Genomic DNA, 16,277 nt, shown 5'->3' on the forward strand with positions numbered 1-16,277 from the left:
GATTCTGCCCCAGAAATAACCCACCACTTTTCTTCCAGGAGAAGAGAAATATCTACTTAACAGTCAGGTCATACCAGAGACTTTGGAAAATATCTGGATCACAAATCCCTGTCAGAAACGACCAGTGTACGAAATCTGGGCCATGTCCTTCCGTGGAGGATGTCCTCCCTGGATGAGTCCACAGGTCATTCAAGAGACACTTGCATCAGATTGTCAAAGCAATGCCGTTTTCAGCTGTGAAAGCTTACGGCTGGCATGGAAAGTCTAAAAACAATTGGACAATTTAAGTGTACCAACACATCACGAGGCTTCCTTTCTGGGAAAGGGTCAGAGAAGGAAAATTAGGTATTACTGTGCTTTTGATTTTCATGACTCTCTGAGCATATGTGAGCGGAGAAAAATCCAGCTCTGGGAGTGAGGCAGGGAGAGAGGCTTGGGGAGAGAGGTTATTTGCTTCATCTTCAATCGCATTCCTGGCCTCCCTGGCTTGTCTGACTCTGCACGAGGCACAAAGTGTGTAATGCTTTCTGACAACAGGGGAGGAAAACCGAGGGACGGGCACATTTCATCTCAGAGCCGCTGCTGAAAGCAGCCAGCTGGCTCTGCCTTTTACTCTAAGAGGTGTTGTTATTTTTTAAATATTGTAACCGTTTTTAAGATCGTTTTGGAAAAATGCATTTCTAAGCTACTAAAGCAGTTCTTGTTAAAATACAAATGCAGAAACTAAAATATGAAACTGCCCTTTCCTCCAGAGCCAGGCTCCTTCTAGACAGGTCACTGACAGCTCTGAATACTTTGATGTGTATGCTGTTATACTTGTTTTGCATTTTCACATACTTTCTTTCCCCTGCATAGTATTTTAATGTGCATATTATTTTGGAATTTGAACATTTCACCTAACAACACAGATACATTCCTATGTCAGGATTTATATTTCCATTAAAAAAATTGTTACATAGTATCCTACATTTAAATTTGTTTTCAAAATAGTACTGCACAATATCAAAATCAACACATTTATCTGCATATTTCTTGTTAATATGACAGTAGGCTAGATTCCTAGGATTGAGGTGGCTGAGTTTAAGAGTATGAATATTAAAAATCTTGAATGGATATTGCCACTTTGTCTTTCCTACAAGTTTCTTTTCCTAAATGTTGTATGTTTAGTTTCCTAAATATACGGGTTATATTCCCATAATCTGTGTAAAAGAGGGTCAGTGTTTCTACATTCTCACAAATAGTAGATATTACTAAACTTCTTTTTTTGTCACTTTGATAGGTTAAACCAAGGTTTCAAAGGTTTAACTTTGTACTTATTTATTAAAGAGGGTTGAATTTTTTTAGATATGTGTTGACCATTTATATTCCTTCTTCTGTGAATAATCTTTGTCTATCATTTATTGTATAATTTTTATTGCTTTGAGGGAACACTACATATTATAGCTAATCCCCATGTATAGTATATATGGTATATCTTTCTCGTGGCCTGTAACTGTGTTTTTAAAAAAATTTGTTTATGGGGTCTTTCACCATTACTGCGGTTTTATTTTTGTTTAGGAACCATCCATGTGGTCATATTTCCAAAGCTGTTCATCTTTTCTTTTATGGCTGCTAGTAAGCTTATAAATGACTTCTATTTGTCAAGATTTTAAGCTATTCCCTTATTGTATATTTTCTCTAAGAATTTTTATAAGTTTTCCCTAATTATACCTTTAATAAATCTGGGATTAATTCCTTGGGTATAATGTCAATAACAATTTATATTTTAAACAAATGGCTAACCAACTGTCCTAACACCAATTATTACATAGTTCAACCCATCCGCTCTCATCAACTTGAAATGCCACCTATTTTACGTTAATTTCACATAGCTACATCAACTTATTAGTAGACTCTTTACCTGTTCCAATAGTCTATTTGTCTCTTCTGTCCCAGCTCCACAATATTTATTACCATGACTTTATGACAACCTTTACTATGAAGTACAGCAAATACCAATCCTTAATTTTGTCTTTAAATATTATATTTATTTTTCTGGTGAACATTAAGACCCATTGGTCTATTTCAAAAATAAATAAAAATCCAAAACACTAAAAATGTCCTTTGTTAACTGTCATTTGTACACTACTGAATATGGTTAATTCTAGAAAGTAAGTTCATTTGCTTCTTTCTTATCCATTTGATCAGGTCTTTGAGTGTCCTTCATTTGTACCTTCAGTTTTCTTTATGTGGGTCTTAAACATTTACAGTTAAGTGTAGGCCTCTATATATTAAAATAACACAGCTATTTCAGAATGGAGCTCTTTTCTAATTATCTTGCTCAATTATTTTTCCTATTGATGAAAAGGAAATTTACTTAGTCTTGCATATTTATCTCGTATCCATCTACCTTGCTGAACCCTTTTTATCATTCTAATAGTGTCACAGTTAATTTGCTTGAATTTCCTAGACTGTGAATATCTGCAATAATATTTGTCTTTCTTCTTTTTCAGTATGTCTCACTCTTACTTCTTTTTCCTTGTTCCTTTGCTTAAAACCTCTTGAGCAAATAGAATAATCTCAGTGGCAGCAGATCCTTTTTTTCTTATTCCTGGATTTAAGGAAAATACTTTCAGTTTTTTTAAAATAGATACACAATTGGAAGAGAGGGACTACATCTTTGCCTTTAAAAATTTCTACTGTGTCATTTAAGCTACTCAACTTTAATACCTCTGCTTGGGCCAATTTTGGTAATTTATATTTTCCCATAAAATTGTTTCTTCCATGTGCTGGATATGAAAAAACTACAACCACATGACCTCTTAAGCTTACTACACAAAAGATATCTAAATGCCCTCCTCTTTAAATTGACTTCTTGAAACTTTGAAATAATTTTCATTTACAGAACATTCAAGTGTTATTATAAATATATTTGTTAGCCCTTAGCACTTGAGTACTGTGTTTGAAAAAAATAACAACAGAGGCCATGACGTTAAATTTTGATCATTTGTTCTGTATTCCACCAGTAAAGAACTATTGTTGGTTGCTATGGAGATGATTTCAACAACGTTAAATAAGAAACTGGCAAACAGATTACTAGTGCTTCCCACTTAGATACATTTTAAAAAGTGTTCTTAAGTAAATAAAATGAATTATACATTTCAGCAGTACAAAAGCTCTTTTCAATTCACAGCTCCATCATGGCAGAGAATGTTGGTTTCTTAGCAAAAGTTCATTTTCCCCTCCTCCTTATAAAAAGGTTAGGTAATTTATTCAAAGTCATGGAGTTAGTAAATGGTGGATGTAGTTCATACCCAAACCCAGGTTTACTTGGTTTTAGGGTCATATCCCTGTCCTCTTTTGTATACTGCATACAGGGTATGACTCATATGCATGTGGGTTCAGGAAAATAGAGAGGAGGTTCTACACAAGTTGGGACATAAAAGATAAATCTGGAGTTTTTCAGGTAGTCAAGGTGAGAAAGAGTAATATGGGCAAAGAGGAACAACATGAACACCATAAGAATACTAGAAGTGCACAGTATGTTAAAGAACAGAAAACAGACAAATGCAAATAAAGCTTAGTTCTAGAATTTCTTCAGGCATTTGATTCAAATCTATACTCATTGAGTCTTGCAATCATAGAATCACAAGCCACCTACTCAAATCCCCAAAGAGGCAAAATACCACGATGGTTCATAACTTAGGAGTACAGACGCTGGCCAGAAGACTGAGGTTTAAACCTGAACTCCAAAAAACAAAACAAAACAAAACAAAGAAACAAAAAAACCTGAACTCCACCACCTTTCTTGCTCTTTGTCTTTGGTAAAATTACTTAATTTCACGGTCTCATCTCCTTACCTGCCAAATTAGACACCGTATCATCTGCTCTGTAGGTTTATGTGAAGGCCAAAGGCATGTCAAACACTTAAGAGGTGCCTGATGTATGCCAGTAGCATACCTCAGATTTTTAACATTTGTGTCAAATGAAAGAAAAACCATAGGAAGGTTCTAGCAACTATGACTACATATTTTCATTTTCCTTTAGCCTACCCCAGGCAACACCTGCCCCATATCTGGTAGAAGGGACACTCCTTAACTTTTCCACATTCCAATTGTACTCTGTTGTGTGGATGTGCCATAGTTTATTCAGCCACTCTCCTATATGTGGGCATTTAGGTTGTTCCCAATATTTTGAAATTATAAAAATGCTTACAGCAAGTAACCTTGTGGACATTCATTCTCATAGTGCTGGAATTGTACCAACAGTATAAATTCTAGAAGTGGAATTGTTAGGTTCAAAAAGTAAATGAATATGTAGTTTTTTTAGATGTTGCCAAAAAATATTATACCAATTTACCATAAAAATATATACCAATTTTTATACCATAAAAATTATACCAATTTGCATTTCTACTAGCAAAGTGCTTGTTTCTTTATATCCTTACCAACAGAACACATTGCTCATCAGAGAGGTGGGGAATAGCATCTTAGTATGGTTTTAATTTGTCTTTATCTCATGAATGAAGTTGAATTATTTTCATATGTTTAAGCATAATTTTACATATTTTTAAACTAATCTTTGTCCATTTTCTTAATGTGATGTTTGGACTTCCCCATATTTTAAAACAGCTCTTTAAGTATTAGGGATATTTTCATTTTTCTGAGATATATGATACAAGCATTTTCTCTCAGATTGCCAGCTGTCTTTTGATGTTGCATATTGTATATTTTGTGCCATGCAAAAGATTCTTTCTAACCAAACTTTTATGTAGTCAAATTTATCAGTATTATATTTGATTGCAGTTGGACTTGAGTCACTGAAAAAAGCTTTATTCTTACATCCAGATTATACAGGAATTCACCATGTATGTAAATGGTTTTAAATTCACCCAAGTATGTATAGTTTCACTTTGAATTCTGATCTACCTGAAGTTTATTTTTATGTGTGTATGGCATGAGGTATGGTTCTAATTTTTATCTTTTTCCAAATAGCTAAATAGTTGTCCCAACACTGCTTGAAAGTCTATCCTGTTCAGTGACTTAAGAGGCCATCTTTACCATTTACTAAATTTTCATGTGCAATTGGATATATTTCTAGAAATTTTACTCTATTCTGTTAGCCTGAAATGTCTATAATGCTTATTCAAGTTCCTGTACCACATTGCTTTAATAATAAGGACTTAATTTGGTTTATACTAGTTGGGCTAGTTTATACTAGTTGGGCTACTCAGCCTCTAGTAGCTTGTATTTTTCAGTGTTTAACCAGTTAATTCCATGGGTATTTTTCCATGGGAACTTTAGTACCAAATTGTTCACCCCAATTTGTGGGTATTTTTGTAGGGATTATGTTAAATTAGGGAGAACGAAGGTCCTTAAGATGTTGCGTCAGCTACCCAGAAAAGGAAAATGTCTTTCTACTTGTTTAAGACTTTTGGGATTGTTTTCAATCATACAGGTTTGCTTTTATTTTTTAAATTTATTCCTAAATATATATATATATTTTATTCCTAAATATTTTATCATTTTATTTTTGTTGTGAGTAGGGTTTCCTTTTCCACTTTTTCCTCTAGTTTTGTGTATATAGACTATTGATTTCTGAATGCTAATTTTATATCCTCCAAACTTATTGAATTGATTTTAACTTTTGAATTAATATTTATGATTATTTTCTAAGGTTTTCCAGGTATACTATCATGATAATTTAACTTCTTTCCTAATTTTTATGCTTCCTTTTTTGTTTTTTTGTCTTGTTTTGTTTTTGGTCAAATTGTATTGATTACTATCTCTCATAAAAATGTTAAATATCAGTGAAGACAGTGGTCATATGTGCCTTGTTCCTAACATCTTCATGGAAATGCCTTTTGTGATTCTCTATTAAGATGCTGAATTTAGGAATAAAGAATTTATATTTTATAATATCAAGGAAGCATCAATTGGATATCAATTCATATTTTCCTTAATGCTTTTTCTGAAAAGACTTAAGACTTTTTTTTTAAATCCTGGAGAAAATCATAATTGGTTTCTTTGGCTCTCTGCTTTCAGAAGTCTAATGCTTGACTAATCCCTTTTCCTTATTATTTGGTCTTTTCCCCTAGAGGTTATGAGGATATTTTTCTTTGGTTTACAGCTTAATATTTTTACTAGGATATATCTTGAGTTTCTAGGTTTGTGTCAAATTTCCCAGGTAACTGTTGGCCCTTTCATTATGTAAATTCAGGGTTTTTTTTCATTACTGAAAGTTTTCTTGGATTATAGTTTTAAATATTAATTCTGTTCCATTGTTTTGTTTTTCCTTTTTAGGGACTCAAACTGCAGTTGATCTTTGAACAACTTGGGGTTTAAGGACTCCAACTCCTGCACGGTTGAATATCCATGCATAACTTTACGGTCAGCCCTCTGTATCTGAAGTTCCACATCCTCAGATCCAAGCATTCATGAAACGTGTTGTACTGTAGTGCATATTTTTTGGGAAAAAATCTGCATATAAGTGGACTTATAATCTGCATATAAGTTGTGTGCAGTTCAAATCCATGTTGTACAAGGGTCAACTGTACATCCATATTCTTTGTCTTCCACTTCAAATACTTTCTCTTTGATTCTTTTCACTTTACCTCATTTTCATTCCCTTGGTTATTTCCCCACCTTTGTTCACAATTTCTTAATAAATTTAATTTGAATATGTCCTCCCTTGGGAGAACTGTAATTTAGTCTTTCTTTCTTTTTTATTTAATTTCTTTCCTGAGTTCCATTGATTCTTATTCGATTCTTACTGTTTTGTTGTCCATTTGTACTTAGACTTTGAATTTCTCAATTAAGAATTTTTTTCCAATATCCCTAAATGTTTTTTCTGAAAATATTTAATTCACTTTGGAGTTAGGATCTTAGAGTATTTTCTTTTTTGCTTCATCTTTCTTTATTTATTTCCTTCTTTCTTCCTTTCTCTCTTTCTTTCTTTTTTTGGTGGGGGAAGGAGAGTGTTCATAAGCTAAATTTTATTTTAAACAGTGGTTTTGTAGAGATGGAAATTGCATTTATTCTTCATTTCAAGCCTAGGGCTGTACTGAGGTAGTTTACAAGATTCCTAGTTTAAGAGCACCCTCTTCTGTCATTGTAGAATTCCCAGAGTTTCTTTAATGGGTGACAATTTTCTTTTTTGGTATCCATGCTGTCCTACAAACTGGAGAGTAATTTCTTTTTAGTATAATGAGCACATCATAGGCTCACTCAATATATTGGGTTAGTCAAAATATTAGTTTGGGTTTCTCCATAAGATGTTATGGAGAAACCCAAACGAACTTTTTGGCCAACCCAATACTTCTTTCAGCGCACATAGAAAGTACCCAATAGTTCCTCTGTGGTTGATAGTTTGGGTTATGGTGAGGCCATATGCTCATATCAATAATTTAAGAACATATTTAAAAGTATTGATTTTTTTCCTTGAAACTTCAGAACTTTCTATTTGTATTCATTTGTTCATCCTTCATTCAATATATCATTCAAATGGTTCTTACAATGTCAGGTATGAATTTGGTACTTGTCATGAAAAGGTATGGAAAACATACCTTTTGAAGACAATGGTCTTCAAAATGTTTGCCCACACACCCCAAAAGAGTTTTTGAAAAAACTTTGTAGTCCCTTTAATTTTAAGTCAAAGTTAAATTTTTTTCATCTTAACTTTAAGAAATTGCAAAGGATGCACTCTCCAGGCTACTATAAATAAAACTCTTAGACCGATCAAATGTAGACACTGAAATGTAAATACCATAGTGATTGGATACACATCATCTTCCAACAAAAAATACATGAAGACATTATTTGCCTTTAATATTTATAATTTTTAATAGTTCCTTTTCCTCCTTAAACTAGTATTTTGATTTCCCTTTCCAAATGATTTTTATGCTTCATATTATAGATTATTCTTTAAAATTTTCAGTGAGCATAACTGTCTAAGAGTTTATCCTTACATACAGAACTAGTAAAAATTGGGAAAAACAAATTTTGATAGTCATAAAAAATAAAATTGCGTTGGAAATATATTTCTTAATAGGATAGGTAGGGCAGGTTTTAAATAGGTAATTTCGTAAAACAAACACTTGTAAAAAAACATAATGAGGGAAGCAATAGCGGAGCCCAGAAGGAGCAATGAGCCATTCTTCCTGTATGGTATGGGAAAGGATTCCCAGAAAAAATGCCATTTATATTGGATCTTAAGCATTAAAAGGCATCCTTTGGGAAAATAAGGTAGAAAAAGAAAACTCTAGGCAGAGGGAACAGTGTGTGCAAAGCTTGGAGAAGGAGGAGAAGACAGTCTGTCAAGGCAAAATATCTTTTTGGACATGTTAAATTTGTGATGCCTATTAGATATCCAGATGCGATCTGGTGTCTTTTTGGGGACTGAATTTAAGAATGTGGAATTTAGTGGAATAGGCTTGGGCTGCTGATAAATTGCATTCAAAGCCAATAAATTAACCCAAGCTTAGATGAGATCATATAGTAAGTGAGGGTAGGAAGAAAAGAGAAGAATTTCAAGCACTGAGGATTGGAGCACTACAATATTGCAGGAAAGAGAAGGAACAAGTAAAGAAAAGTGATAGTGATGGCCAGTGATATCCCCCAAATCAGGTAAAGAAAAAGGGTAATTCACTCTCAAATACTCCCATGTAGAGAAGGTAAGAAATGAGAAATTACCATTTTTATTGCCTTTTAAATTCCAGGTTAAAGTGCCTTTCTAATATAAGGGTTTCCTAGAAATGGTATTTAAAATTTCCAAAAGGTATTTTTTTTTTTTTGTCACCCGTCTATTTTTTATGTCTTTTGGATATCTAGGAATTTTTACTTTCTGTATTTTGTTACTATGTCATTTGATACATAGAGATTTTTGCCTGTTGTAACTTTTTAGAGTGTATCATTTTAATTTAACGATATAGCCTTTTAAAAATGTGCTTATACTATAATTCTGTGGGGTTTTTGATATTAATAAGGTCATTACTGTGTATTTTTATTTTTATTAGCCAAATCATTTTTTCTTACCTTTTGTTTCAGTCCTTCTTCTAGATATATTTCTTGTTTAAAATGAAATTATGCATGAAATATAAATATAATATAAAATGTTTATGTATAAGAATATATATGAAATAAATATATATAGTAAAATTCTATATAGGTATGTAATTATATATGTATTTTAAATCTGATGTTGCTTCCTATGTCTCTCTTTTAGCCTGGCTAACATGATTTTCTTTTCTTTCTTGTAACCTCTTTCCTGCCCTCCATATTAATTTGGAATTTATATTACATAGCTCGCTCTATTTTTCTAATAAACATATTGGTATAATTGAAATAATGATCGAGCCTCCTTAAGTGAGGAATAATTTACCTCTTTCGGCTCACGGTTTGCGTCTTCAGCCCTCAAACATGCCAAGCTGTTAATGTTTCACAAGTAATGGAAAACCATGGTTTGCCTAGTAGTTTCTACTCTTGTGGATAATTACAAGCTCCCAGCAACACAAATGACCTTATAAATTCTCTCTCCTCTGGATTACAGATAAAACCTTAGATTCCAAGAGGAAATCCAAAGGTTTTTGTGAGAGGCTTCCTCAGGAAACCATGAAATTCTTGTATCCACAGTGGCCTGGATGAGAGGTGGGCTTTGGTCTTCTGTCCCTACTTCTTTGGGTGACAAAGACAATGAATTCCCACTCTTGGGAATAAGAGAATAGGCCTTGACATAAAGCCAATACCTTTCCACAGTGCCCTATAGTTACTCTAAAACTATATTCTAAAGCTGTCTTCACTTTACCTTAAATCCAAAAATGAGTACCTGTATGTGACAAATGAACTGGACACTAAATTTAACTGGAAATGAATCTGATACTAAGTGCAATTAAAAATAATTTCATCGTTATTTGGCATTTCATTAAGACACGTTATGCTTAAAGTAAGGAATTGTGCAAGGATAAGTCAAAGGATGGGTATTGCAAGATACCGTGAAACAAAATATTCAAGAACCAAACGACTGGGACTTCCCTGGTGACGCAGTGGTTAAGAATCCGCCTGCCAATGCAGGGGACACGGGTTCCATCCCTGGTCTGTGAAGATCCCACGTGCCGCAGAGCGACTAAGCCCGTGAGCCACAACTACTGAGCCTGCGTGCTGCAACTACTGAAGCCCACGAGCCTACAGCCTGTGCTCCACAACAAGAGAAGCCACCACAGTGAGAAGCTGGCGCACCGCGACGAAGAGTAGCCCCTGCTCGTCACAACTAGAGAAAGCCTGCTCACAGCAACGAGGACCCAACGCAGCCAAATAAAAAATAAATAAATAAAAATAAATTTATTAAAAAAAAAAGAACCAAATAACCTGTAGTAGGATTAACGGGGTTAATTAAATGATGACAAGCCCATATATTAAATGCTGTATACTACACAGCATAAAACAGTGGCATAGTAATACTGATGGCTAGCATTCCTGTAGTGTCTTTTATGTGTCAGGCTCTGTGCAGAATGTCTTACATATATTAACCCCTTTAAATCTCATAACTGCTCTATGAGGTAAGTGCTGTTATTTTCTCCATCTTACCAAAGAAGAAGCAGAAACACAGTCAGATTGAGGGATTTACCCAATATTAGACAGCTGGTAAGTAGTGGATAGAGTCATGCTTACTGACGTGGAAGAACAGCATGATATTTCATGAGGAGATTAAAAAAAACACAGCACAAAGTATATTGCAAAGTGTAATTCACATTTCGGTAAGAAATAAATGTGCGCTCGTGTGTGCATGTTTGTGAAAGGAAAGCCATATGGATATAAGCCATACTACTCAAGAGTAGGATTTAGGTGTTGGGATTTCTACTTTTTGCCTCATATACTATTTTATGCTTTTAAAAAATTTTATTGCAATACACATGTATCACTTTTGCAGTTCACAATTTAAAGAAATAAAAATGTGAATGAAGAGACTATCATATTATACTATGAAAAAAATGTTCAGAAGTCTTTTTTTTTCACCCCTACATAGCAGATAGCACTCAGTCCAGACTGTTATTTTGATGGTTATTACAGTTATTTAGCTATTTGCAAAGTATTATTTACTATCAAAAGTAACATATTAGAATACTTCATTAGCTTTCTGGTTAGTGAATTCCTTTATACATTTTGCTGCATTAATTTCCTTTCTTTGGTCCATCTCTCTGTCAATCCTCCTGTCACATCTTCTCCCCACATTAGAGTTTTCTCACTTGAGAGAAAGAAGTTTCGAACATCACCATCTGGATTTCAATTTTGAAAGTTTATTTAAGTACATGAGGATGTTGCCAAGAACGCAGAACTCTTTGCTTGCTCGGCTGAGACTAACTACAGTGGGAGCTTTCTTGTCTAACCATCGGGGTTAGAGAAGACAAAAATTCAAATGTCCTTACTGTAAACAGCTGACACTAAACAACATTACCCACTCAGTTGATGTTTAATAAACATTTACGCCATCACTCTCAATTTCTTCCAGGAGATTTTTAGAAATTAATATTACTTATTCTGTAGTTCCATCAAGTTATAGTTTGTGGTAAGTTAATTTCCATGGAAACCGATACAGGGAAAAGCATAATTTTGCTAAGATGTTGTGAGATAAATTATGTAGTGCATTTGAGAGCCAAATACTTTGAGAAACCCATTAATATTTCCATTTCAACAATGTTAAAACAGTGTTATATTTCATCATAAAATTTTTTGTTATTGTTTTACTTGGTAGAGGTTTTTGCTTTTTTTAGGGATAAACAACTTTTCCTAAAATATGAGTGTTGACTCAGAAGGATATAAGAATCTAAACAAGTATTAATCAGTTTTTTTCCAGATACTTCTGCGTGCTTTGTTATGACTTGAGTATCAACCTGAAACCATTTCTCTAATAAGCAAGGTAATATATCCATCGGTCTGTTAGATTAACAAGTCATAAACACAAATATAATGGAATATGCATCATTTCCTTTAGAATTTATGAAACAGTTTGCACAATTTCCTAAAGGGTGAGAGAAAAAAAAATCAAGCCATCTTTGATATGCAGTATAAATAATTCCCAGAATAAATCACAAGGACTGTTTTTGTTTATTTTTGCTTTAAGTATGCAAATATATTCCTTATCTGTAGCTTAACTTTAGCTAGTCATAAGCATCCACTGAAAAAACCGGAAAAAGCTTTTATTTATGAATTAATTTTATCCTTGTCTTGTTAGAAAAGAAAAATATGGAATTTGAAATAAAAAGGGAGATAGGAAATACAGACACTAAGTTCATCTGAAATAGGATGATACCCATATAAAACATTTTTATAACCTTATGTAAATATTAAAAAAAGAATAATGAGTATTATTAAAGCCATATATCCCATACAATATGAAATGTTGAGAGACATAAACTCACGTGAAATAATTGATATTTTTCTAAAATACACTCACATCTTCCTTTCTCTTATTCAGACAGATAAGTGTAAATGGTGTCATTATCCACTATTTTTACCTTAATAACCACATGTTCCTTCATTAGATCAGCCTCAAGAAAAATAAGACGACAACAATACATGTTAAAAAAAAAAAAAAAAGGCAATGGTTCTTACCGACACAGAGGACCGTTTTTCTCCACTACACAAGTCCCACCATTTCTGCAGTAACCTCTTGGACACTCTAAAACGAAGCATCCGAAAACCCACAGTTAATTATAAATATTACTAGGAAGAAGGAGAATGTATTACTGTTAGTCGTTGCATTAAATCTAATCATGGAGAGTAAATTGCTTCTAGTTGCTAAAAGCACAGAATTCTTTTAGGTTACCTTCCTGTACCCCCCAAATTTGTTCGATGCCACCTGCTGTCCTGGATGTGTTCATTCTCTTTACATGCACAGTGCTCGACCACAAGAGACTTTTTTTTCTCCCGTGGATTAGGTACAATCTCCTTATTCAGAAAGTCTGCGTGACATATTTGCGATTACACTGAAATGTTTTCTTTACTGAAACATTTCTTCAGCTCCACACTGCTGTCACTGTACCACGGCAGACAAATGCTTTGCATGGGTGACTGTCATTTTGATAAGAGGTCACTCGTGTGCACGCTCTTGTCCTAGCTCCACTTCCGTGACAGATGTCAGCCCAGCTCAAATGGATCCTCGATGCCCTGGCCCTGCTTATTTTGCTGCTCGTATCATTCCTGAGTCCTAGGTTAGCATGAACATTTATTTTCAAAGGTGGTTTGTTTATAGGTTAAAAAGAAGCTAAATAGTTTCAGACAGTCACGGTTGTAGAAGTAATTAGTGATTTCAACTCTTTCCTTTACACTGTCTCCTTGTATTGTCACTACAAAATCCTGATCCATTAAGACCTGTCAATTTCCTTACTTAATCCCCTAGTTACTCTTCTTGGCTTTTTTTTAACACCTCCTCTCTTGTAGGAGACCATTCTTCCCTGGTTGGGCTACCATAACTCTAATACTTGATGGAAACCTACACTGCCTTTAATTTGTAATTCAACACATCTATTCTGAGTCCCTGTTTGATGTCTGGCGCTCGGCTAGGCACTGGATATGGAATGATAAATAATATAGGAAGCTTACATAGCTGTTAAGGCTGCGGGCACTGGAGCCAGACCACCTGAGTTGAAATTTCAGCTCAATTTATTAGCTGTGTAATACCAAGTAAGGTAACTAATTTCTCTGTGCCTCAGGTTTCTCTCTGTTAAACAGGGTTAAAAACAGTACCTATCTCACAGGGTTGCTGAGAGTGTTGGAACACTAGGCTCATACTATGTGTTTAAGAAATGTTGATCTAAAAATGATATAGGCACAGTCTCTGCTCTCACTGACCTTCCACCTTCATGGAGGATGCAAAAAAGTGACGAGGGGATTAAAATACAGTACTAAAAGCAGTCTAATTTGGGATGAATGTAACAAGGGTGATGGGAACACCAAGGAGAGCACATAAGGCAAATTTGGGGAATAAGGAAAAGCTTTCCAGAAAAACTTTTATTTGGGCAGGTGTGTGTGTGCGTGTGCGTACCTGTGTGTAAAGGTAAGCAGAGGGACACACAGGCATGAGAAGAGAGCGTGGTGTACTTGAGAAACTGAGGGAAGTTCAGCCTGGTTGGATTGTTTGCCATATGAAGTATAGTAAGTATGAGAGAAGGTCAGAGACACACAGGGGCCAGATCATCTGGGTTCAGTGAAGAGTTTAAACTTTATCCTAGGAGACCAGGATTTTAAGAAGGGAAGTAGTATGCTTTGTGCTTTAGAAAGATAATTCTGGCTACAGAGCTTACAGTCAACAGAAGGGCCAAGAGTAAAATCTGAGAACACAGTTAAGTCTTTTGTAGCAGTCCAGGAATGCCTGAATGAAAGGGATGGGGCGGGAGCATTCACAGTGGTGGGAATTTATAAGATATTTAAATGTTGGGATTGAAACATCTCGGTGCTTATTTGGGAAAGTCAAGGATGTTGTTCAGATTTCTGACTGGGCTACTGGTTAATTGGTGGCTTGATTCCTTGAGTTGGGGGATTTATGGGAAAGGAAGATTTTAAAGGGAAAGATGCTGCGTTGTAGGTGCCTAAGGGACATCCAAGTGGAAGTATTCAGTGGGCAGGATTTGTAGGTCTGAAGCCAAGATGAAATATTAACACACAGAGAGAAGCCATTTACTTGGGTAGAGGAAGAATGATGATCGTGAGGCGTAGTAGGAAAGTAAAGCGGAGAAATGGAAACATTATGTAGGCAATATTCACTGAGGGAAAACGTGGGAGGATAGGGCGTCTCGAGAGAGTCAGATTGTCATGCCAGTCTCTGAACGTTCAGAAGGGGATACAAGAGGTATTAGGAAAGGGGAAAATAGGGAAGGAGGGAGGGTGCATTTTGGGAAAAAACTTGAAATATACCATGTATTTGGTATCTTGTTTGCTTCAAAAGTTTCCAGTGTTTTGCTTTCCCAGGGGTATATTTCCCATCTTGCCTTCCTCAAATCTTCCCATTTAACTGTAAGAGGGAAGTGCCGTGCTGGAGATGAGTGTAAAGAGCTACACCCCTTAGGCTTCGGGGGCAGACTCAGCTGAACAGAGCAGATGTGAAACTTCCTTCATGAACAAGAAATTAGCTGGTCTGACTAAAAATAGCCCATCAGTATGAAAAAGCATAAATAGATACATACCTTGTTAGAGAAACCATTTTATGGTTATTTGGGGTCTTAGGTACAATTTTAATCTTCCTCAAATAAGAGTTGCGTTTTAGAAAAAAATCAGTAGAGTGTCTGAAACTGCACAACATCAAAATATACACAGCTGCACATTTTTTTCTGGGGTCATTAAAATTTGCTTTGATGCTTGCTTTACATCAGAATGATTCTGTGGGAATCTAAATATGTATTTTCTTGCACGAGATAGTGGAGCACAGCGGAAAGAACACAGGCATTGGCTGCAATAAAGAGTGAATCCTGGTGTTTGGGTGGACAGAAGATTTGTAGATTATCTCTGCGAGAAGCTTTTCTAAGTTTCTGCCTTAGACCCAGGTTCTTTATCCAGAAGAAGGAAAGACACAGTACAAGTATTTTCATCTTTAATCTACTCAAAACAATTTACAGCAGAGAGCAGATGAAATGGGGAAAGACATGGGTACACTAGCTAGGAATGAAGAGACTAAATATTTTTAGTAGATAATAGTCGGGACCTAGAAATCCATAAGTGTAATATTAGAATTAGCACTATTATTGTCTCACTGCCTTGTACCCTCTTGAATTGGTTATTATGACCATGTGTCTGGAAGCCAATAGGACTCACAGTTAACTACGTGGAAATATCATTCTGTAAAGGATTCACATTCAATCCCACTCTGGTGTGTTACTTTGGACGAGCAGAAAAACACATATAAGCTGGACAAGTGATCAGTATAAAAACAAAAGTAACTTTTGAGCTTAAATCTAAATAATTTGCAGTTAGGCACACACACAAACATATATATTTTATTTTTTTTCCTTCTAAATTGCATGGAGACTAGGGAAGTGATGGCTATTCCATGCTGGACTGTTGGGAAGACTGATAATCAGGTGAGTCGTGGTTTTTCCCTCTGTGATACTCGGTTTAGTTAATGAGTTATGTGTCGTCGTTGGGCTAGGTATTTTAGGTATAAGGCTCATCATGTTTAAAGTGAGGATGGGGCTTCCCTGGTGGCGCAGTGGTTGCGCGTCCGCCTGCCGATGCAGGGGAACCGGGTTCGCGCCCCGGTCCGGGAGGATCCCACATGCCGCGGAGCGGCTGGGCCCGTGAGCCATGGCCGCT

The 16,277-nt window shown here is 35.2% G+C and overlaps 1 protein-coding gene across 1 annotated transcript in view; it reads right to left on the reverse strand.

Moving 5' to 3' along the window:
- Nucleotides 1-16,277, reverse strand: part of MALRD1 (MAM and LDL receptor class A domain containing 1) — a 653,641-nt gene that overhangs the window by 87,551 nt on the left and 549,813 nt on the right. The window contains exon 36 of the mRNA XM_024129703.1: nt 12,585-12,651. Within this exon, the coding sequence (XP_023985471.1) occupies nt 12,585-12,651 (67 nt within the window). The remainder of the gene's footprint in view (nt 1-12,584; nt 12,652-16,277) is intronic.

Source organism: Physeter macrocephalus, chromosome 11, assembly GCF_002837175.3.
Source record: "Physeter macrocephalus isolate SW-GA chromosome 11, ASM283717v5, whole genome shotgun sequence".
NCBI classification, from domain to species: Eukaryota; Metazoa; Chordata; class Mammalia; order Artiodactyla; family Physeteridae; genus Physeter; species Physeter macrocephalus.